The following is a 22,785-nucleotide window of genomic DNA, read 5'->3' as shown; positions in this document are numbered from 1 at the left end:
TATTAAGACCCAATTCCATTACAGCAATCTCAGCCCCAGGGCAACACAGATTTTCCAGAGGGGCTGAGTCCCACAGAAGCAGCTTATCCTCTGCATCCACAGGAAAAATGAATTATGCACGCACAGAGCAGACCTGCAGCAGCCCACAGGGACCATTCCCATGCATTACCAAACCATGCCGCTCCAGCAGAGAGCCGATAGCCCTCAGTGGCATTTCACTCCAGCCCTCCTTGCTTTTCAGCCGAGAGCTCCCAGGTCCCTTTCCCCACTGCCTGCTTTCATCTTGCTCTCCAGTTTTGGCTTTGACCTGGCATCTTCCTTGCCCTGGCTCCAGCAGACTCCAGCCAAAGCTCTGGCATGGGCACACAGCTCCCATCTCTAGGAGGGATGGCGTCCCGGAGCAGGATGCAGGCAGTGAGGACGGTCCTTGTTCTGCCAGCAGCTGTGGAGACAAGTGCAGGAGAGAAGCCAGAACCAGAAGTGTCAGCGTTAACCCCCCCTCCTCCTGGCTCACAGAGAAACCTCCAGAGAGAGGGGCCCCCCCAGGAAGGGCAGTACATCACACCAGGTAAGCCAGGGATTGGTCTGGGACATGCTCACCTGGAGGAGGGAGGGCAGCTCTTCCAGACACCTCCCACAGCCCGCTGGGAGCCATGGCAGCACATGGGGAAACTGAGGCAGAGTCCAAGGTTAGCCAGCAAAGCTACCTGTTCTCCCCCATCGATTCCCCTATCTGGCAGGGGCAGGAGAGGGAGGGAAATATTTTAAAGTCATCCCAAAGGCGGCAAGAAAGCAGGCAGCAAGTCACCGTTTTAACCAACCTTCTTATTTCTTTATTTGAAAGGCACAGCTTGTACGTCCTTGATACAGCATTTTCAGTTCCTCTTATTATAGGTCAAGTGATTAAACACAAAAAGCAAAACAAGATCTTTCTAAAGGACTATATACAAACACCAGATTATTATTTAATTTTATTATTTTTTGTTTGTTTTTTTTTTTTTTTAGAAGACACGCTAGCGCACGGAGATAAGAACAGAGAAAGCTGCTGTATCCTCTACATGGGGGCGGAGGCGCAGCAAGGGGGAGGACCAGGAAAGGCTCTCAGTCTGTCTGCCCCTCTGCCCAGCTGCCGGAGCCCCCTGAAGCTGGGTGCTATGCTGAAGGGGAGAGTGTGGCAGAGGCTCCCCCTCCAGCCCAAGGCCAAGGAGCAGACGACGAGAAATCCAGGTGGCCAGAGCACATTGTACTGCCGCGGTGCCATGGGACTGGTTAATAACAGATACATGCAGAACAGCAAGGTGCCGGCCTGGTATTAGTGCAGGACGGGCGTGGGGAGGACGGAGACAGGGCCAGGGCGATGCAACGAGATCAAGAGCGCTTGGGGAGGGAGGAGATGGTTTTGGGGCAGGGATCCCAGCAGGCAGTTGTGCAGAAACCATTAGGATCAAGGGGCATCTTTAAATACCAAGGGGTGAGCAGCGGGTAGAGGGAAGCCACACGGCACCAAGGATCTGGGACAGCTGGTGGGCAAGCAGCCCCACAGCAGCCCAAGCCAGGCTCTGGCTCGGCTCTGTGACGGAGCAGGAGCAGGGACAGGGAAGCCGGGCTGGGCACAGGGAGAGCACAACTGGCCATACGGTTACTGCTATGGCGCTTGCATTGCTGCGGAGCAGCCCATCCGCTGGGACGGTGGTGGGGGCAGCCCGCAGGCACTGCTGCCCATGGGAACAGGCCTGGCAAGCTGCCACCAAACACAAGCCCCTGTGATTCTGCTGCACAGCAACTAGAGAGAGATACTGCATTTTGCATTAACCCGCCCCCCCACCCCCCAGACAGCCCCCTCCCCCTGGCCCCCCATTCACTCTAATCCGATTTCTCCCCATCGTCATCTTGGTGGGCATCCCCATCATGGCCGTTCTTGTCCTCCTTGGAGAGGTGAGCCTGGGAGCCCAAGGCCGAGAGTGAGAGGAGCCCGGTGCCGGCACTGACAGCGGGGAGGGATGGGGGCTGGAGGCCCACAGGGAGTGGAGTCAGAGGCAGAGCGAGGGCTTGGAGCTGCGACAGCTGGTGAGCTTGAAGCTGCTGCTGTAGAGAACGATGGACAGACAAGAAGACAAGAGAGGGATATTGTCATTTTGAGTGCACTCGAACCCCAACCCAAGGGCCTGGGCTGCCCAGACAGACTGGGCCAGCAGCCAGGCTTAAACCAGGGACCCCAGGGTCCTGGAGAGCACCACAGCCTTGGGGAGCAGGGGGAAGGGAAGAGATTCTAGAGTCCTTGGGCTGTGACAGCCTCAAGAGAAGACTCAACAGCGTGTCCCCAGCATGACACACAGCCCCTAGCCCACAGGACATCTGGCCTCAGACTCTGGCATGCTCCAAGGATGCGGTTAAAGCCCTCCCAACCTTGACCAAGAACGGATGGTGTTTTCATGTCAAGGAGCTGCTGTGGTTCCTGCTCAAAACCAAAACTCCTCTCCTTGAACCCTGATGGGACAGAGCAGGAATCTATGCTCCCCCGCAAACTCATGCCCACATCGTAACAATTCTGGACAAAACCAGCCCCATGCCAGCAGGGCCAGCCCAGAACTCACAGCCTCATCCCAGCAGGGCTGCAGCACTGCATGTGGAGCAACCTGCTCCCAGCATGTGGGGCTCATCCCCAGGCCATGACTCCCCTGCACAGCTCTGTCTCGAAGGCCAAAGGCACAGATTCCCGCTCCTCTGAACCCAAACAAAACATGCATCACGTACACGGATGATGGAGTTCAGTTCTGGCGCTGTAACCTGCTTGGCTCGTTCAATAGCTCCCAGGACTTGCTGCTGATGCTGATGTGGAGAGAACACAGGAATTCAGGGTCATTTCTAGAATCACAGGGAAGGAGAACAGGGACCCAGCCCTGCTGCGTCTGACACACACACACACGTATGTTATCTCAGATGCACCAAGATGTCAGGGCACAGAGGCAGGCTGGTTAACCTCACAGCTGGAGACACCTGCACGCACTTCCTTTGTGACAAGGACCTTACACCACTGAGGCCCATGGTAGCGAGGAGCTGGGAAGGAGGCACACTTGTCTCATTCCAGTTCCTCACCATAGAGTTAAGCAGGTCCCCTCTTACTCCCATCCTTGTCCCGCTCTGCACAGGCTCAGCAATCCTTGGCCAGAGGGGCTCTAAGGTGGGCAATGCCTCTCACCCTGCCTCCCCTCTCCTACCCAGACCTGACACAAAATGAGACCCCCTAACAAACAAAACAAGCCCTAAAATCAGAAGCTCTTGGGAAGCTCCCCACTCCTTGGGACACATCCCGGGTCCCAACTGCAGCAGCTGGAAGATGCTGCTTTGGAAAAGCCCAGCACAGCTGCTCCAAACACAGGCAGGAAAAACAGCTGTATCACACACTTTAAAAAAATAAAGGACAACTGTACTTGCTCCGCTGAGAGCACAAGGTCTCCGAACACCAGGCCTGCCCATTGCACTCCAGCAACTGGATTCTTCTTTCCATCTTGGCAGCAAGACAGGGTTGGGGAGGGGGAAGGGGTTGCATTAAGATGCAAAAGGTTTAGTCGTGGCTTAGTTGTTAGGCAGCTCTGATCTGATCAGCAAGCCACTGTGTCTTCCCCGAGAACAGGTAGGTGGGAAAAACACAGCCCATTCCCCAACCCCACAGCTAACCCAGACCGAGAAATACAGCATCCATCCCACAGCCAGTCCTGACCAAAAAAACAGCCATGAGAACAGCTGTGGATTTTAGCCTCTGCGGGGTTGTGTGGGGAGATGGACAAATACAGCACTAGAGGTGCTTCATCTTCCTCCTGCCTCAGACAGGAACTCCCAAGCCCTCCCAATTAATTTCTCAGGGGAGTGGGAGGAGCCCATCAGCTGCATTAATTAATCAGGCAGAGGAACCAGATCTCAAGGAGGAGCCATATGGAGGGTTTTTTTTTTTTTTATACACCCCCCTCCCCCAATTAGCCACCCGAAGCTCCCACCGCCTGTGCAGAAGTGGCCAACGACTCAGGAATCACTGACAGGAGAGAACAGAGCCTATCTTTGTCCACAGATGCCAACAAAGGGGACCGACAGGCCCATTAGCTACTGCACAGCGCCTGGGGGGGGCTGTCTGAATGCTTCCAGGCCAAACCTGTCTTGAAGGGCTTGTCCCTGTGCAGGGGCTGAGAGCGAGCAACAAGATATCCCAGAGCAGGGGCAAGGAGCTGCTCATGCTGGAGGGCTGTGGTGCCTCGCTGCCCCACAGCGGGACAGGGGCCTCTGCTCCCCGCTGCCAACGCACCCCCAAGCCAGAGCCGAGGCCGAGCTGGGGGACTCACCTCTTGGGAAAGGTAGGGCAGAACCTGCGCACAAATCCCATTTAGCCTCTTGACAATCTCAGCCTAGAAGGTGGGAAGAACAGAGAGGAAAGCCATCAGGTGGCTCGGGACTGACCACCCTCAGCACTGACTGCCCCACCTTCCCCCTCCCCAGGCAGGGCCTGAATCCTCCATCAGCCCTAAGAAAACACACTCCCCCTGGAAAGATGCTGGCAGTGTCCTGGTGCCATGGGGGGGTCACCTCACTCCCAAGGCCCCTCCCTACGTAGTTAAATGAATCAATGCTGCTGACTGCAAAGAGCAGATTTTCAATATTCTCTTCGCTCTCCAGCTCTCCGACATTCATTTAACAAAGTCAGGAGCAACCAGAGAGGAAACTTGTTATAGACCCAGGTGGGGATGTGTTGAATTACATTTGCCATGCGGACAGACACACATGCCGCCGACACTGAGACCCCTGCGCTGCCCCAGAGACCAGCTGCTCAGCCTCCTCGGACCCCCCCTCCCCAAAGGCAAGCATTTGCCCACTGCCAGCCTCTCCACAGCTGAGCTGCAGGACTGGGGCTATTCAGGGAGACCACAGGGACTGGGCAGCTTCTTCACTAGCCTCATACAAGCAGGTGGCAAATTTTGGGGTGTTAAATGCTTCTCTCCTGGGAAAGAGTAAAGCTACCAACCCTTTGCAAATCACTTTCCATTGGAGTCAAAAGAAATACAGAGCCAAAGGGTTTAGGCACGCACCAAAACTGGCTAAGGGGGCCCCCCACCAGCACCACAGGGGAGCAGACTAGGCTGTGAGACAGTTTATGGGACAGCAGTGAGGATTCGTGGCTCAGATCCTTTACCATGATGCAGATTTTCCTGGGGAAGCCAGTCTTGTGGGCTTACCAATGAGGGCGATGGGATTGGAGGTACCAAGTGCCTCTGCGGGGAGCAGAATTGTGCTAAGAGGCTTATAACTGAGCTATGACACACAGACAACTTTGTGACTGGAAACCGAAGCCAGACAAGAGTCAGGCTCAGAGGAGGCTCATGTTGTTAACAGCACAGGTAATTAGCCACTGGGAATAATTAACAACTTAACCACCAGTGAGGGTAATGAACAAACTTATCCAGGCTGCAGCAGAGTCTCCATCACAAGGAGCCTTTCTTAGAAGGTCTGCCATCGCATTACCTAACCACAGCCCAAGAGCAGTGCTCTCTGGCCTGACTGCAGCAAGAGCCAGGCGGGAGCCAAAGGCATTTTTCATGTCAGGGTGATCACAACAAGCCTTCCCGGGCACTGGGGAAGGCGGCAGGGCCAGGAACCCACCCAGGGCCTGGGAGGAGGGTTGGGAGGGACCTGGGGTCATCACCTGCCCTCCTCGCTGGGCTCACATCTGCTGACTGACTCTGAGCTGCAGCTCCACACCCTGCCTGCACTGCCTTGCCCCGTGCTTAAATATCTGTTCAGGCCCTGGGGAGAACCAGAGCATGCCTGCAACCTGGGGTGGGACCCCTCAGTCCAGCACTGCGATCCTGAGAGGTGGGGGGGTCCCTGCATTTCAGAGGCAGCTCTGACGTTTTACAGGCTCATGGCATTTCTAGTTCCTGAAATACCACTGAAGTGACAGAGGGTAAAGCACGGCAAACAACCCACCCTCCCCAGGAATTAGAGCACTTGGAAATGCCTTCCCCCTACCTGTTTGTGCATTTCAATATTCAGCCCGTAGGACATCTCGTAATACTGTAGAGTGGGGGAGAAGAGAAGAAAAGAAATTGTAAGTCAGTCTCCACCAGGTAAAGAGGCTCCATACAGCAGTGCTGGGAACTACTACTGCTTTCTTAGCAAGGTCTTCTACAAAGGCTGGGCAAAGATGGAAAGAGAGAAGAGGCTGTCCCTAGGAAACAAAGACAGCAGGAGGCAAACACAGACGGACACCCTCTCCAGATCTAAGGCAGAAGCACCGTACCCAGGCACTTCCTGCCCACTCTCACACTGCTGCAGATGGAGACCCGGGAACTTGCCAACTGGGCCCCATGCAACACCCCTCATCGACACCTTTCAGCAGTCTGCATCAAGGTGAGAGTGAGTGATGCTGCTTCAAACCTGGAAAAAGGCTCAGAGCTCCACAGACTTCCATATCCACGGCCAAAAGAGAGGCAGCTTGACTCTACAAGCTATCCTAAAGCTCACATGGCTGCTTCGGCAGCAAACGGAAGAGATCACAACTGGGCTTCATCTAGCAAGTAACACATCCAGTTGCACACAGCTCCAGCTGTTTGGGAAGAAGCTGTGTGGGAAAGCCTCCCCACACACAAAAAAACCCACCCAGAAAAACCCCACACACTCACAACAGACAGCTACAGAACAAATCTATTGTCAGGAGAAGCTAATTCCTGACCCCTGGAAGAAGCTGTTTTAAGGCTGGTGTTTGAGAGTTTAGAAACCTCGTCCCTCACCTTGCAGGCTGCAACCCTGATTCTTCCGAAGGGAAAGAAAAATCCACATCTGCGCTCATTTAATTCAAGGAGAAGATCACTGGTGTTTTGGTACCAATGCCACGAGTCTGAGAAGTGCCCAGCTTGGTATCACCATGATCTCAGACTGCTCTAACACCGCTGCTGGCTCTCAAGGCTTCTTTGCATTCTGAAGACTGAACAGGAAACAGGAGCCCGACCCCCAAGCTGCTAATTGTGACTTATTTAAAAATCAGAGCAGCTGTAGCAGCTTTGCACATTCACAGAAACCCTCCTCTTTGCTTCCTGTGACTTGCTGTGGTGGGGAATGACAGCAACTCTGTGTGACTCCAGCTCAGCCACACAGACGAAGCAGGAGCTGCTGTGCCTGCAAAGCCCTGAGTGCTGCACCACGAGCAATAGCTCTTCCCCTCTGCTGCTGGTGGTAACCTGAATCAATTCTGGTGACTGTCAGCATTAAGGGGGGAAAAAAAAAAAAAAGTATTTATCTCAGCCACACCTGGACATGAGAGTCTCTATGCAGGCTGCAAGACCCAGGAAGCAATCATTTATCAGTGAGAATGGAGCAGGTTTCCCCATTAATATATAAGCAAAGCTATGGTCTCTTCTCCTTGGCGCCAGCCCCAAGCATGCCTTGCTCCCCACAGCCTCGGAGTCCAGACACACAGGCAGTACAGGAGGATGGGGGGGCCAGCTCCCTCATTTCTGGTTTTAAAGTCCTAACTCTCCTCTGAAGAGCTGCTGTATTAATTTCTACATCTTATCTCTTCCTTCAGGGCAGGTGCAGCAGCTGGCAAGCAGGCACCACCTCATCTTTATGGACAGTTTCACAACCTCCTGTTAACTCCTTGATAGGAAAGGAACAGACCACAGCCTTGCCTGGCATCCCTCTCCTCTGCTACAAGAGCTTTTCCACACATGGGAAGACAGAGGCACTACCTGGCAGGCAAACCATCACTGTGCCTACAAGAACATGGTTGTTTCCTGGCAGATTTCTCTTTAGAGAGCTACAGCTAAGCCTGCTGCCCACCTGTGGCACCATGTCTCATGCCTTTACCAGGCACTGCTCTGGGATTTGCACACTTTGTACTGGGACACATGCACTGGTGAGACATGCTAGCACTTCGCACCACGGCTCCTCAAGGCTGCTGGGGTCACAAGAAGGTGCAGCGGGTTTAGCTCAGGTTTCTGCTTCCAACTCCCAGCAGGTTTCTGCTTCCAACTCCCAGCAGGCTTGTGGTGTTTCCCAGCTTCACGACTTCTCAGGGCACTGCTTTGTCTTTCAACAGCCATGACTCCCGGAGTCCCCAGATGCCTGCGCACCAGCACCTCGCAGCTATTTCTTGGGTGCGTAAGAGCTGTCACTTCCCCCAGAGCACAGGGAGTAAGGTCAAGCAGCCAGTCAGTGGCAAGGCCAAGGACCCCATCACCACCCATCAAGCAGTTAGCCACCGGGCCCATCGGTTTTCTGTGTCCAACAATTCCCTGCATTTCAACAATCCACTGCATGCACACAACACAAAATATAAAAAAAGCCCCAGTTTCAGAAAAGCCAATGTCAGCCTTGCCTAGAGACCTGCCGCTCCACGGGACGAAGGCTCCCTGCCAGGCAAAACCCAGGCACAGGCACCTCACTGCTGGAGTCCCACACCCGTGCCACCCACGTGCTCTCGGCTGCCAGGGCCAGTCCTTACCATGACGTAGTGACGCTGCATCTCCGATTTCTCACTGGCTAGTTTGTCACATTCCAACTTCAAGCTGAAAAGCGAGAAAACAGTAAGAAAACCACAAACAAGAGGTGAGAGAGTTGATCGCCACGGAGCAGCTGCTTCCTGCACGGCCCCATCCTGGCCAGGCTGGCTTCTCGGACACCACCGTCCAGACTCCAAGGGGCTGTTGGAGCTGGGCCACTCTGTACTGGCACAGCGGTGCCCGCAACAGAGCCCGCTCCCACCTTCCCAGCTGGAGTCCCACCAACACACATTCAGGAGAAGCAGCACAAGGCTATCCATCAGCTGGTCACCAACCTCCCCCAGGCAAATCCTTTCGGCAGGAAGCAGAAAGCTGGGCAGAAGCAGAAGTGGCTGTGCCAGGAGGGGTTTGCCTTTCCTCAGGTGATCACTGGCAGCTGGGGACAGCTTCTAGCATGGGCCTGTCTGCAGCACTCAAGAGATCTCCAACACAACTTCAAAACCAAAGCCAGATCCATTTCTGGATGGTGGGGGGGAGGCCCAAGTGCAGCACATCCCTCCAGAAGAAAGGATTTCTTCTCTCCCCTAGGTTCTTCACACCCTTCACAGAAAGTGCTGCTGCTCCCAGTGTTTTATGAGACTCCAACTCACCAGCCGAGCAACTGCAGCCAGCATGTGCTGCGGTTTTATGTTTCAAACAAGAAACAGTTTCACCTACACAAAACCTGCTGCTTCTTGAGCAGATTAAGTCCAAGGGAGTGGAGTAGGGGGATAGCTTCCCTTCCAGCAGGCATGTTTTTTGGGCTCCCCTATTCCCTCACTGGCAGGGCCGAGAGACACAGGGACACCAGGAAACAGCCATTTCCCAGCAGTTTTTCTGCCTGCTCCTGCCAGAACGACACTGCCGCAAACCTGTGAGCCAGCCGCCCAGCAGAACCCAGGCTGGGGGAAGGCAGACAGGGAAGTCACAGCCGCATGGCACCGAGGCACACGCCACAACCAGCATCTTGCAACCTGCCAGGCCATGGCAGAGGGCATCACCCAGTCGATTTGACCCAAGAGCTTCACGTTTATTTCAGACACACACACACGCACAAAGCAACAGACTGCCACAAGCCAGCTTTGGGTCAGCAGAAGTATTTCCACACACACACATGCAGAAAAGCGGAAGCTTTTGGATTTAAGTGCTCCCTGCAGCATTTGCTGTCCAAGAATGGCAGCCAGTGAGAAGAACCGCGGAAAACTCCCAGCAGGACACGGGAGGCCTGGCAAGCCTCCGCGCGGTCCTGGCCGAGCAGTACTCAGAGGAAAGACGCTGGCTGGAGAGGGAAGACGCACGTTCTCCTCGCTGGGCTCCCAAGCAGACACGACTAATCCCCTGCCTTAGGCCCTCCTCTAGCCAAAGGTGACCCAAGCTACGTGACCGAGTCCCCTCCTTGGCGTTGCGCGCAGTGAAGCAAGGAAGCAGAAGAATCCAAGCGATTCTTGCGTGTCGTGCTGCCGCCTGCCAGCCCCGCGGAGGCTGCGAGGCGGACCCGGGCCGGGCCCAGGGGCACGCGGGAGCACGTACCTGTGGTACTGGGCCTGCAGGAGCTGGAACTCGTCCTTGATGCGGTCGCAGGAGTCAGAGGTCGTGAACTTCAGCTGCTGCGGCAGGTGAGAGGAGCCCTTGAACAACAGGAGACAGCGCCGGTCGCCGGGGGCAGGCAGCCCGCCCGTCCCCCCCGCGCAGCTGCCCCCAGCCCGCCCTGGCCCCGCCGCCCCGGACACGGCCGGCACAGCTCGCCTCGCACCGGGGCCGGGCCGCCGCAAGGGCAGGCCGGGCCCGCGGGCAAGAGGGCGCGCGGGGCAGGCCGAGGGCCGGCGCGCTCAGGCCCGGGACGCGCCCAAGGTCACCCGTGGGGCCGCCGGCGCCCGGGCCCTTCCCCTGGCGCTGCCTCCGGCCCCGCCGCCCCTCAGCACCGACGGCGGCCGGGGCGGCTCCGCCGGCGCGGGGCCCGGCCGGCGCTGCGGGGCGGGGAGACCCCCGCCCCCTCGTCGCCGGCGGCGGGAGGCGCTCGGTCACCTCGGCCCCACCGGGGCCGCCGTAGGGAGGCCGGGCGGTCCCCGCGCCGCGCCCCCACGCCGGCCCGGCCCGCGGCCCCCGCCGCCCCCCTGTGCCCGGCCCCGCCCCGCGGCCTCGCCGCCGACCCGGCCGCGGCCCCGGCCGCGCGGGGCTCCCGCGCCCGGCCGCGCCGTACCGAGTGCCGGCTTTGTGGAAACATCATGTCAGGCTGCGGCGCGGCCCCTGCACGGAGCGGCCCGGTGCCGGTGCCGCCGCCCGCTCCCGCGCCTGCCGCGGCTCCCCGCGCCGCCGCCGCCGTCGGCCTTTGTCCGCGCCGGGCCCGGCCGCCCCGGCCCTGCGGCCGCCCCGCCCCGGCAGCGCCGCTCGCCCCGCGCCGCTCCCGCCGCCCCGCCGCCGGCGCCTATTGTCTAATGGCGGCTGCGGCTCCGGCTCCGTCCTGCGGCTGCTCGGCACCACCTGCCGCCGCCGCCTCCCCGGGCCGGGCGGGCCCACGGTCGCCCCCGCCCCCGCCGGTCCCCGCCCCCGCCGCGCAGCGCCGGCGGCCGCGGGCACCGGGCTGGGCTGCGGGCTGCGGGCGGCCCTGCCCGTTGCGAGCGGTGCGGGGCTCGGCCGGGACGCGGGAGCCGAGCGGGGGGTCACGCCGGGCCTCGGCCCCGCGCGGCCGCCCGCCTCGCCCGCCGCGCTGTCGAGCGCGGCAGAGCACGGGGCTGGGGCGGGACGGGCCTTTCCGCCAGCGGCGTCTCCTGCCGTGCCCGGGTCCCCGCGCCCCGAGCGCCCCGCGCCCCCACCTTCCCTGAGCCCGGGCCGCTGCAGTCCAGCCGGGGCTGCCCGCAGCCTCCCGGTGCTGCGGGCTGTCGGAGGTCGCTCCCCTTTCCCCGGCCTCTCCTCGCCGCCGGTGCCGAGGCAGGGCCCCGGGCTCAACAGCGGCCGCCGCGGAGGTGGAGTGCTGCCCCGCGGGGCCCGAGATCTGAGGCGCAGCCGTCTGAGCCACCGCAGCGGCTCTTTGCGGAGGCCGTGGGTTTACCCTGGACCGGGGTGGCTCTGGGACTGACGCCTGGCAGGGGTTTGCGGGGCAAAGCTCGGTACCTGCAGGCCCTGGCACCCGGCCACGGGAGCTCTGGACAGCGCCGGGTCTCCCCGTGGGATGAGGCTTCTCGCCTCTCGCGGCTCTCTTGCTTTGGCCTATCCAGCAAAGACAATTCCTGTGGCTCCTGGCGTTGCATCTTTATTACGTGGTGTCGGAGGGAAGGGGAAAATCTGCTGTTAATGAAGCCACCACTCCAGTTTCTTACAGGTTCCTAAACCTGATGTGACGCCGCAAGATCTGAACCGTGCTGGCAACGCAGGGAATGCCATCAGATGCGGCTCATTTTCACATCCTGCCCCAAGCAGGAGAACAGGCTTTGTTTACACAGGGGTTTTGTTTTGCTTTATTTCAACCCTGCCTTTGCTGAGCGTGAGGGAAGGCAAAGGCAAGGGAATTCACCTGCAACTGGCCCCAAACAAACCTCCCATCTCCAAACAATGGAAAATTCTGCTCTGGGTGCAAACTTTGGTCCTAAACCTGCTGCCTGAGGAGTAAGAGCAGAGCCCACAGAGAGCACAGAGGTGGAGAATTTAGCCACAGACTTTATTGCTGGAAGGACTTTGTTGCCATGGGGCCTCTTGAAAGCCACACACACAAATATGCCTGAGCTGAGGCGGGATCAGGTCCTTGGAAGCCAGCCTGAGAATAACAGGCAGGAATACGGCTGGCGTGCGCGAGCGCACAGGGAGCTTTCATCAATTTCAGATGCTGCTCTGTGTCTATCTTTAAAAATCAGTACATTTTCTGATTAAAAATAAAACCCTACACGTCATGACTCCAGCAATGCAGACGGGGCTGTTGTGGTATTTATTTTTAAAGAGAACAATATAGCAGCTGAGTTATTGTGACACCTCCTGCATATTGTGCAGTAGCTTTTTCACTTCAACATCTCCATATTAGTGAAAACTGCAACAGCTTCGTGCCAAGGATTATTAATAGTGCAGGCAGGCTTTATGTCCCTGCAGAATAAGGGTTGGAAAACAGGGTAGACAATCTCCCCCCAGCTGGTCAGCATCCTGGTCCCCTTTTCACATGTAGAGAAACTGAGCCACCCTAGCTCGGGCTTTGCACGAGGGCAGTGAGATGCAGTTTGTAACTGGTGTGTGCAGGAGACCAGACTAGGTCACTGCTGTCTCCTTGCAAAGCTAAGGCCTGCCTCTCCAGTGAGCTCTACCCTCAGTGGGAGGCACTGGAACAAGTCTGGAGCATGTCTCATGTTCCCTGTCAGGCTTGTCACCTTGCTGCCATGCAGGGGAAGGAAGGGACAATGGGATGCAGAAGGGTTTGGCCCTCAGCTAAGTGATAATTCAGATATGCAGTGCCTGGGTTGAGAGCTTTACCATCCCTGGTCCCCAGCACAGAACAGACTGGCCTTGCAGGTAATAGTCCCCACTCCATTACAGGAATTAGGTATCTATTATAGAGATGATTATGTTAATTGCAGAAGAAATGTGCAGCATGCAAATGCTGTGCTTTAAATCACGTGTTGGAAATCAGGGGCTGTGGGCTTTCTCCTGTGCTCTGCAGTGGGAGTGCAAGTGCAAGGTCCATCACTGTGAGCCCATGCATGTGGCCACTGACAGGCTTCTGGGCTGGGCCAGCTCATCCCAAGGGGAGCACTGGAACTTGGGATCCTCTTGCATGGCTGCTGCCTGTGAGGTCTGCACCATTCAGACCGCTCCTGCTTGGTTTGTAGAAGGGGTTGTTCTAAGAGGTTACTCCTTCTGGTTAAAAAACCCCTCTGAGGGTGTGTGTGGGTAGGGAGGCTAATATTTGCTGCTAGTTCGGAAGAACAGATTATGTGTATTCCTGCAGCAGCTAAAGACCTAAACCACAATGTCAACTGCCCTGTGCAACATGTTGTACACGCACATAAGAAGAGATGGCCCCTAAATACACGGCAGGTTGTTTCTCCCATTTTACAGACTTTGCCGACGTTAGAGGTGCTGAAGGATGATCTGGTGTGCTCTGCCTGCAGAGCGGTTGCTATCTGTTAATATCTTCCCATCCAGAATATTGCAGGGATTGGTCATGATGCAGAGCAGGACAAACTTTGAGATGAGATCTCCAGAGTGGACGTCTTGCTTTATCAGTCCCCTCAGGTAAGATGAGGAGGGCAGCCAGGGCCAAATGCATGTTCTTTACCCAGTGGTGGCTGCCTTTTAGCACAGCTATGTACACACTTTTGTGAGACACTCAGGAATATCTGTCTGCCTGCCAAGCCAGGTAGCATCTCTGCTCTCCTTTTCCAGCTCAACCCTTCATTGCTCATCTAGGGATTATAATTTCTTCTTTAAATTGAATTCCTTTTTTTCCAGTTGAGATAAAGGAGCAAAGTTGCCACGTGGCAACCTGAAACAACAGGTATTCCTAATGATGGTACTACCAAAGCTGCGAAGCATTTGTCCTTGATACAAACAGGTCTGGGCTCTTTCTGTGGATGATGGACTTCTTTAAACACCAATAATAATTACAAGAGTAGATTAAACTTCCCAGAAGACGAGGCAGATGCACTCTTCCCGGGCCCCGGGCTGCCAATATGAAGCTTTCCTCGGCTCAGCAGCGCGCACCCGCCACAGCTCTGCCACGCAGCCCCCCAGCTCAGACCCCGGCCTCTGGAAAGGGCCAGCGCTGCCTCTCCGAGGCACGTGACAAGGGGAATGGCTGGGCAGCCACACTGCCAGCTCACTGGCAGCTTTGGCCCCAGCTGGGCTCCCCAGCAGTGGGGGGCAACAAGAACGTGCATCTCAAGTCTTCCCTTGGTCACGGTGAAAGCACGGGAGCCCTGCTCACACTGCCCTGCGCTGCCTTCCCCTCTCTTTGCAGCAACTTGTAGTCGCTCCCTTCCAAGCGGGAAATGAAATGTTCCTTTATTGGCTTTTATGTTGGCTACAAAATGTTCCATTTTATCTTTTTTTTCCCTCTCCTTACTTTCTTCCAGGAAACACACTAATTTATGGTATAATCTTGGCAAATCCCAATCCAGGGGAACACAAACTCGCTTGTGCCTAGTAAATGACTCTTTAATGGGCCTGTCTCCAGCCGGGCAATGGATCTGCATCTGCAGAAGGGGGAATTATAACCTCGCCCAGGCAGTGGGCCTGCACGTGTCAGCAGGGGCAAATACGGCCTGGGCACAGCAGCAAAACAGCGTGTGGAGGAGTCTGCCTTAAACAGAACCTGGTAAAAGGAGGGGATTCCCACAGCCCACCTCAGACCTGGCTCAGGAAACGAGGGTTTTTCCAGCGCAGGCAGGGAGCTCTGAGCACGCGTGTAGAACTCTCCAAGAACCAACATTTGTCTGCTACAAGGCTGTTTTATGGCAATGTTGGAAAGCTGCAGCTGAAGAGGACAGATCCCCCCCACTGCCCCAAGACCTCGGCCAGGAGCAAGGTTATGCCAGGCTCTCACTGCACCCAGGGCTGGATCGGGGTTGGGCTGAGTTTGCAGGTGGGTTTCCAGGGAGCGTGTCTGCTCCTGGGGAAGCTGGACCGCCCTTTGGGGGGGCCACAGAGGGCAGCCAGGGACTTGACTGCTGACGTCGACAGCTTAGTCGAGGGCCTGACACTGCACGGGGAGTTGGTGTGGGAGGCTGGCAAAGGGGTCTCCAGGCCAGGGTGACCAGGACACAGGGGCTGGAGGAGCCACTTCCACCTCTCCCGTGGCACCCTGCTGGGCATCAGCCTTCCAGGGAGGAAGGTGCCATGCCTGCCTTTGGCATCGCTGTAAGGCACTGCGGTACGCGTGGTGACCTTGCAGCATGCCTGCTGGCCTCGCATCTGCCCCCAGCTGTGTGTCCTCAGGTTGTACCACACCATGTCCGTGCTGAGCTTTGCCTTTCACCACATCCTGAGCTTGCCCAAGCCTGTGGGCTTGTGTGGCTAGAGACCAGGAGCAGTCTCCGGCTCAGAGCCGGTGCAGGACTGGACCTCTCCCATGCCTCCATGCTGGTCTGTGCCTGCAGAGGCTGGGGAGAAGATCCTGCCATTGGTCCCACTTCCCGTGACATGTGTGTCTAGGGACATCCTCGCTCGCCAGATCGCCTGGCCACTGGCGCTGGAGCCTAGTTACCCAGGGACTGGGAGTTTATATTTAGCATTGCTAATGGAGCAATAGGCTGTCACAGTCCCTGGCCCCAGCAGGAAGGGTTTGTACAGGGATGTCCTAGTGAGACCAGCACAACTTCCTATTCATTCCTAAAAGGAGCGGTCTAACAAAGCTGCCAAAAATAAATCTGTTTAATGAAGAGCCTTTGTAAATTATTCAGATATTATATCCCACTCCAGCACTGGTTCAAGGAGAGAGGCTGTACAGACACTTTCTTCTCTGAAGCTCTGGACACAAGGTGGAAATCATGCTGTCATTGCAATGGAAATGTAGGCTCTAAGATCCTGCTTTTACCCTGAGAATACCATCTCTTTTACCTGGAATTACAGAGGAAGAAATAAAAAAGGCACAGCAGCAGTTCAGGCCCTGAGACAAGGAAGGGTTTTTTCCTTCCCCCCTGCCCCCCGGCCTCAGGACCACTCTTGAGTCCCAACACCTAAAGCTGACCACATACACAAGTGCTTTGCAGGACTGAGTCTGAGAAATTTGGGCTTCCCTGGGTACTGCATGCCTCAGCACAGTGTGGACAGGACCTTGCTGGAGGTAGTGTGATTCAGCCAGCAGCCTCTCCTTCACTTCTCAGTTGTGGTTTGAATGCTGTGGACTCTTTCCAGTAGAAACAGGACTGAGACCCACCAAACTCATTAAACTTCAGCTGCCATCCATACACCAGCTGCTAACAAATCCCAGTCCCTCCCCAGGATGTAAAGCCTGGCTTTGCAGAGTGCCATCCATCCGCCACTGCCACCCCATATTCAGGCATCTGCGAAGCATTTTATAAGGTACAGCGGTTGGCAGCTTGCAGGCTGTTAGCCCACGGCACGCTGCTGGTGCTCACAAGCTTCTCCCCTTCCACCCTCCCTGTTTTCCCAGCCCATCTTTGCCAGCAGCAAGGCAGCGGGGCCGGCTCCTGCTGCGCCCAGCCCTGCAGCTTGGCTCTGGCTGGGGCTGGGCAGAGGAGCTGCCTGCTTCTGCTCACCAGCAGCCCTGCCAGGTACACGCCTGACCTTGATGGCTTGCGCACAGCAGCAAAACCCTTGTGCAAAGTTTCCCTGCTGACTTCAATGTGGAACCGCGTGGTTACCAGTGCTTTGAAGCTGCAGGGGTTAATTCTTGCGTTTGCTTCAGCCTCTCAGGACTACATTTAGGTTTCTCCTTCTGCGGTTCCTTGCACCCTGCCATCAGCAGTTTGCTGTTGCAGACAGTCAGCAGGGACAGTGTGGGAAGGGGTAGCATCTCTTGGGGCACAAGGAGAGGCACTTGGGACAAGGGAGGCATTTTCATGGAGCATGTCTCGGCCGGGATCCCCTGGGTGAGTTGCCTGTGGGCCATTCCCACACATCCCGTGAGGCAGCCCTGCTCTCCCAGAGCAGAGGTCGCTTTCTCCCCTCTACACACACTGCTGTGATGGGCCGCACACAGACTCATTGCCTGTGACTCAGGTCAGGCTCCCGCAGGGACGTCAGGGGCCTGCAGGACACCGGCAGCATCCCCGAGGGCCAGAGCAGAGGCTGGAAGGGGGCTGGCATCCTGGCACCAGGGTCCCACATTGCTGAGCTCTCTGACAGCCCCTCGCCTGCTCCTGCCCCTTCCCTCTCCCAGGAGCCGCTGTGATCTCTGCCGGCTGCCTGGTTTGCTCTGAGCGCTCACGGCTGATGTGGAGGCAGATCTCACAGCTGAGGGCCTGGGGACCAGGCTGTCCGTGCAGCACCTACAGTGCAGCCCACCCCTTCACCACCCACCCGCCACGGCTGGGCCAGGGCCCCAGCTCCCTGCCCAACTGATCGACCGGCTTCGCCTGGGGAGGCAAGAGGCGCTGGGGTGGTCTTGGTGCCGGGGACGGCGGGAGAGACTGGGCGCTGAGCCCCGGCTCCCTGCTACATCCAGGCCAGCTCCTGTGGGACCTGAGGCCACACTGTCCCTTATCACCCCTTTTATCACAGGGATTATTGGCTTTTTATATTAAACTTTCTCCAGATAGCATAACGCAATCTACCAGACGCCTGGCAAGGGCTTGGCAGGCCCAGGAGTGATTTATAAGCAATCTGTCGCTGTGGTCTCTAACATATGGGCTGTTTCCTCCTCTCCCTCGCCACCTCCCAACTCTCCCTGCGTCGCCTTTATCAGCCATGCAAATCTCCCTGCTGCAGCAGAGGTCTGGAACGAGCCATGGGGCTGCCCCACAGAGGACAGTTCACCCACGCCACTGCCCGGGATGGCAGCACCAGGGTCAGGTGGCTGCATCCCACGGGGGTGTAGCCATGTCCCCTGGCACGCGCCCCCCTGTCCATTATCGTATTTCTCACATCTTCCTCTGAAATGTCCGCAGCTGGCCTCCGTCAGGGACAGATATTGAGCCACTGAGCTGATCCTGCCCTCTGCAGTCACCCACAGCCTCCTCTGCTCTGCCAGGTGTCAGGGCAGGCCAGAGAGGCAAAACCCCTCCATTACAACTGCTGACTTAAACACTGTCCTGGGAATTGACACGAGGGTGCAGCATTTGGACAGCAAACACAGGGCAGGCTCCCGGTTTAGTTACTGACACCTTACTCAAGCGATAATTTGAAGCTGTCTCTGAACCCCAAAGCTGGGCTGGTTCCTGCAGTCAGTCCCACTGTGCCCGCTGCAGCACTGCATGCCTGGCTGAGAAGAGGAAACCAGCAGGTTCCTGCACTCCTAGACTGAGTGCAGGGTCCCGGTGCAACGGCTGCTCTGTCTGCTGCATCCCTTGGCAGATTTCACTGCTCGTCATCGAGATTCCCCCACCAAAGCTGGGGCCCTGTGCCTGGCAGAGGGGTCAGAGGTGGAGCTCCGCAGCCAGGGCCAGCGCTGGCTGGGGTGGCTTTTTGGGGTCATTCTTTGTCTTAAACTCCAAGGAGCAGCTGATAACCCCGGGAGCTGGAAGAAAGCGTGTGCTACCCTTTTAGTGCCTTGGCAGTACCTGTGCTGCTGCAGAGGCTGCCCAGCACATGGCGCTGGGACAGCCTGGGGTGACCTGCTGGTATCTCCTTGCCTGCTCCCGAAGGTGCTCATCTGCCACACATCCCCAGCCCACACGCTGCCCAGTGCTCTCTTCCCCTGATTTCAACTGCAGTGACCCGGGGCTGGGGTGCTGGGCAGCGCGGGCTCACGGGGGGGTGAGGAAGACCTGCAGCAGCCAGCAGCACAGCACTGCCTGCCACGCAAACATGGCCTTGGCAGTGCACCCCCCAGATGCCATTCTGCAGTGCTGTCCCTTGCCCCCATCACCACCCAGCCCCAACTGCTCTGTCCCCCGGGACACCCAGGTGCTTGTGACAGGCCACAGCAGACCCCCAGCAACTCAGCTCTTGCACAGGGCAGCAGACAAAGCACTTGTTCTGCACCGTATCCCCACATTACTCTGCTCTTTTCCTGGGGAAACTGTCTTGCTTCTTGCCCTCAGAGGCAAAAATGAACCTCATCCCAAATTCCCTGCCTATACCAAGAAGAAAAATTACAAACTGCCTCACAGATGTGCATAGGTCCCAGCCAGGGATGGCCTGTGGGCAGAAAGGGCCTTTCTCCAAGGAAAAGCCTTGGTCCAGGCAGGCTTTTTACAGCTGGTAAAACATTTCCACCCTCTTTGATCCCGTTTTATCAGTGACTTGGAATAATTGGGTTCCATTCTTCATGGTGGCTGCCCCCTGCTTCTGCTGTGGCCTGTGTTTTTGCTGCAGACTGATTAGGGGTAATTATCATCCTTTTTACCAGCTGAAGTGCAAGGAACAGTTCACACTCCTTGCAGGAACCAGGAAAGGGATTTTGCAGCTGAGGCGTGATGAGGAAGCACATGGCAAGGATGCCTGAAATTGCCTTCTCCAGGGCCAGGGCTGGGACAGCATCAAGCTCCAGAGAAGGCCTTAGCTTGGGTGGTGTCTCTGAGGCATTTGGTGGGAGATAAACAGGAAGTTTGAAACTATAACATGGGCAGGAGGTCCAGGGGAATCCACTGACCCTCTGACCATGAGGAGGCTACTCGGTCAATTAGTTTCCAGCAGCAGCATTTGAATCCCTCTGCATATGAAAAAGAGACAACCTGATGGAGGGGGTGATCAGCAGGGGCTGGAATGGGCAAGGGAGGGGCTTCTAGAGCAGGCCTGCTGTGTGTCATGGGCATGGCAAGGACGCTGGCCTCTCTCCTTCTCTGTTTCCCTTGCTGGACAAAGGGAGTAATGAGATACCAATTTTAAGGTCAAAGGGATCAGCCAGGCTTTCCTCCTGCCTAATGTGAGGCAGATAATCTCTCCCCTATATCACATCCCTCCTGCCCCTGTGCAGGATCAGTGCTCATCTGCGGCATGCGAGCTCCGTCAAATGAATATTTGCAATGATTTCTGAGATTTGCACAGGGAAGACAAATTGCTACACCCTTAAGTGTCTTCCTGTACTCAGCTGGTTTAGCAGCACTGCATTCCAGGTAGGGAGAACATTTCTTCCTGACCTCAATTTATGACAAAACACTGAAGCATGAGGCTGGATTGATTGCACAAGGAGATTGTGTCTTAGTAACTTGTGTGAATGCTGCAGCAGCTGTGCTAATTCATCATTCCTTTATTTATGAAATCTATGTGCAGGTTGAGTGCAATTAAATGATGTGCTTTGGGATCCTAGGGGATGAAAGGATCACAGTAAATGTAGGTTTGTTATCCTGATTTACCGTGCACTGAGCCCACCTACAACAGCCGTGACAAACCAGATGCGAAACATAAGGTTTAAAAAACTGTAATCCAGCAATTGCTGTCACAGGCTGCATTTGTCAGCGTGTTTGATCTGGGTGCCTTTCCCCCGCTTTTCAGAGAACTCAAGTCTCCTTGTGGCATCTTCCTGTGACAGGCAATTGAAGAGCTTGTAAAAATAATTTTGGGGGAGGCCGAAACATTTGACACATGCTCTGCTGTAATAACACCTGGCACGCTCAGGCTTTAGGAAGAGACTCTACGCACCTTGCAGGTACTTATTAAGTACCTCTTGCGGCCTCCTGGGCAGCATTTACAGACTGGGACCTGCAGTACGAGGAAGGAGATGAAGGAGCTGATGTGGGGGGAATCGCAGCTTATGCAAGGTTAGCACTACTGTCACGATTTTACTGGTATAAAGGTGCTTTCATTTATCAAATGATATATTGCTTTCCTTTTCCTTACTGTAAGAGCTGTGCTGGCATGTGATGAGAACTGCTGGCCGTGCACTGGCCAGGAAGGGGTTAAAGAGTGGCGGGGACCCGATCCTGACCTGAAACACCAGGGTTAGGAGGGGAAGGAGGTGTTAAAGAGGTGGAGCTGGCTGGAGGCAGGCTGGCAGCATCTCTGCGGGACTGTGGCTTGCTAGTGCCCTCCAGTGGGAGGCAAGGCTGATGGTGGGTGCCCTGGGCTCCTTGGGGTGTGCTGGGGCCGATGGGTCTGGATGCATGCCCAGGGCTGGAGGTGGTGCTGGGGAGACTGAGGTAAGGCAGTTTCAGGGTGCTGTGGGTGATGGGGTGTGCTCAGGATGAGGTGCCGTGAGAAAAGCCTCTCTGTGACCTGCTGGCACGTGCGGGTGTCTGATGTGGGCTGAACTGACCCAATTTGTCCTCAGCTCTTGGTAGGCACTGCTGGACCACCCTCTGGCTGTAGGTCTCAGTGACCCTATCCTCTTCCCTGTTGGAAAACATGCCCTGTTTTTTGTTGGCCCCTGGCTTTTCCTGCTTCTCTGTAATGGCTCTACCTCTGTCCTCCTTGGATCAGAAAACCCTCTCAGTGCCTGGGTTGTGCTCTCAGGGGTGCCAATTGGGCTGGCACAAACCCAGGATGTGCCACCGATGTATGAACAGGTCCTCAGATCACAGACATGATGCAAAGACCCTGGTATTTTCTAATGCAGCCTCGCTGTTGTGGCCTGCCCCCCAGCAAGCATTGGGCATGCAGCTCCTGCCCAGAGGAACCTGTGTCTCCATTCAGGGTAGTGATGGCAGAGAGTTTGGGGAGGAAGGGATGCACTTGTCTTTCCATGTGCTTTGAATGTCGTTGCAGATTATGTAGGGAGGGTGTTTGACACAGCAAGGTTGCACATCATGCTGCTTCAGTCTGCCCAAAGGGAAGGGCTGAACGCTGGAGTAACTCTTGTCCCATGACAGTGGGAACTTGCTGTTGCTCCTTCAAGGACTTGGGCAGCTCCCACGGTGCTGGCAAGGGATGGGGGTGAAGGGCAGACAGGCCAAAGAGGAGTCAAGGTGGATGGCAAAAGCAGACAGAGGGGAATTCCAAGGAGCAGTGGTGAACTTCTGTGAGAAGGGGAGTACTCAGGGTGGGAATCAGGCCCAGTGTTTACAGCTGGGGAGGGAATGAGCTTTGTTATTTTTTTTTAAATAAATTAATCCCACCCAGTAACTGAAATGGTGTTGGTAACCCACTCACCCCTGTGCCTGCAGATTATGGTCAGTGGGTCTCCAGGCTGGATGGAAAGCATGCTCTGGCCCTTAATTGTGAGCTCATTTTAAAAACATACATATGAGAAATAGCTCAAGTATTCTCCCAAGCACCTGAGTAGGAGTTGTTTTGCCTTGCTTTGTTCCTTAAGCACCTGTATGCAGCCCCTGGTGAAGACCACGGTGAGGCAGGCTGTGCCCCTGCAGCCCTTGGAGGTTAATGGTGGAGCAGATAGCTGCCTGCAGTCTGTGGACGACCCCACGCTGGAGCAGGTGGGTGCTCGAAGGAGGCTGTGACCCTGTGGGAAGCCCACGCTAGAGCAGGCTCCTGGCAGGACCTGTGGAAAGAGGAGCCCACACTGGAGCAGGTTTGCTGGCAGGACTTGTGACCCCATGGGGGACCCACGCTGGAGCAGTTTGTGAAGAACTGCAGCCTGTGTGAAGGACTCATGTTGGAGAAGTTTGTGCAGACTGTCTCCTGTGGGAGGGACCCCACACTGGAGCAGGGGAAGAGTGTGAGGACTCCTCCCCCTGAGGAGGAGGGAGCAGCAGAAACAAGGTGTCGTGAACTGACCACAGGCCCCATTCCCTGTTCCCCTGTGCCGCTCAGGTGGAGAAGG

The 22,785-nt window shown here is 56.4% G+C and overlaps 1 protein-coding gene across 2 annotated transcripts; it reads right to left on the bottom strand.

Annotated features, from left to right (window-relative positions):
* Window positions 1–1,857: 1,857 nt before the first annotated feature.
* On the bottom strand, window positions 1,858–10,795 carry TLE5 (TLE family member 5, transcriptional modulator). 2 transcript variants are annotated; one of them, XM_059831780.1, is made up of 7 exons: window positions 10,726–10,795; window positions 10,056–10,153; window positions 8,489–8,552; window positions 6,016–6,060; window positions 4,335–4,397; window positions 2,755–2,829; window positions 1,858–2,085 (listed from the first exon to the last, which is right to left on the bottom strand). In XM_059831780.1, the coding sequence occupies exons 1-7, from the start codon at window positions 10,750–10,752 to the stop codon at window positions 1,864–1,866; spliced, it is 594 nt and encodes a 197-aa protein (XP_059687763.1). In that variant the 5' UTR covers window positions 10,753–10,795; the 3' UTR covers window positions 1,858–1,863. The 2 variants fall into 2 exon arrangements, with proteins under 2 accessions (XP_059687763.1, XP_059687764.1); XM_059831781.1 differs by having other exon boundaries at window positions 1,858–2,082.
* Between the last annotated feature and the right edge of the window lie 11,990 nt (window positions 10,796–22,785).

The sequence above is a fragment of the Gavia stellata genome, chromosome 32 (assembly GCF_030936135.1).
Source record: "Gavia stellata isolate bGavSte3 chromosome 32, bGavSte3.hap2, whole genome shotgun sequence".
Taxonomy (NCBI): domain Eukaryota; kingdom Metazoa; phylum Chordata; class Aves; order Gaviiformes; family Gaviidae; genus Gavia; species Gavia stellata.
Note: the sequence above shows the minus strand (reverse complement) of the source record. Positions and strands in the feature narration are given on the sequence as shown.

Excerpts from the sequence above, each read along its gene's own strand:
- TLE5 (XM_059831780.1), bottom strand. The coding sequence starts at position 10,752 with ATGATGTTTCCACAAAGCCGGCACTCG. Across the intron at positions 8,553-10,055 it reads CTGCAGGCCCAGTACCACAG|CTTGAAGTTGGAATGTGACA; the intron begins GTACGTGCTCCC and ends CTCGCTTTTCAG. Across the intron at positions 2,086-2,754 it reads AACTGAACTCCATCATCCGT|CAGCAGCTTCAAGCTCACCA; the intron begins GTACGTGATGCA and ends CGTTCTCTACAG.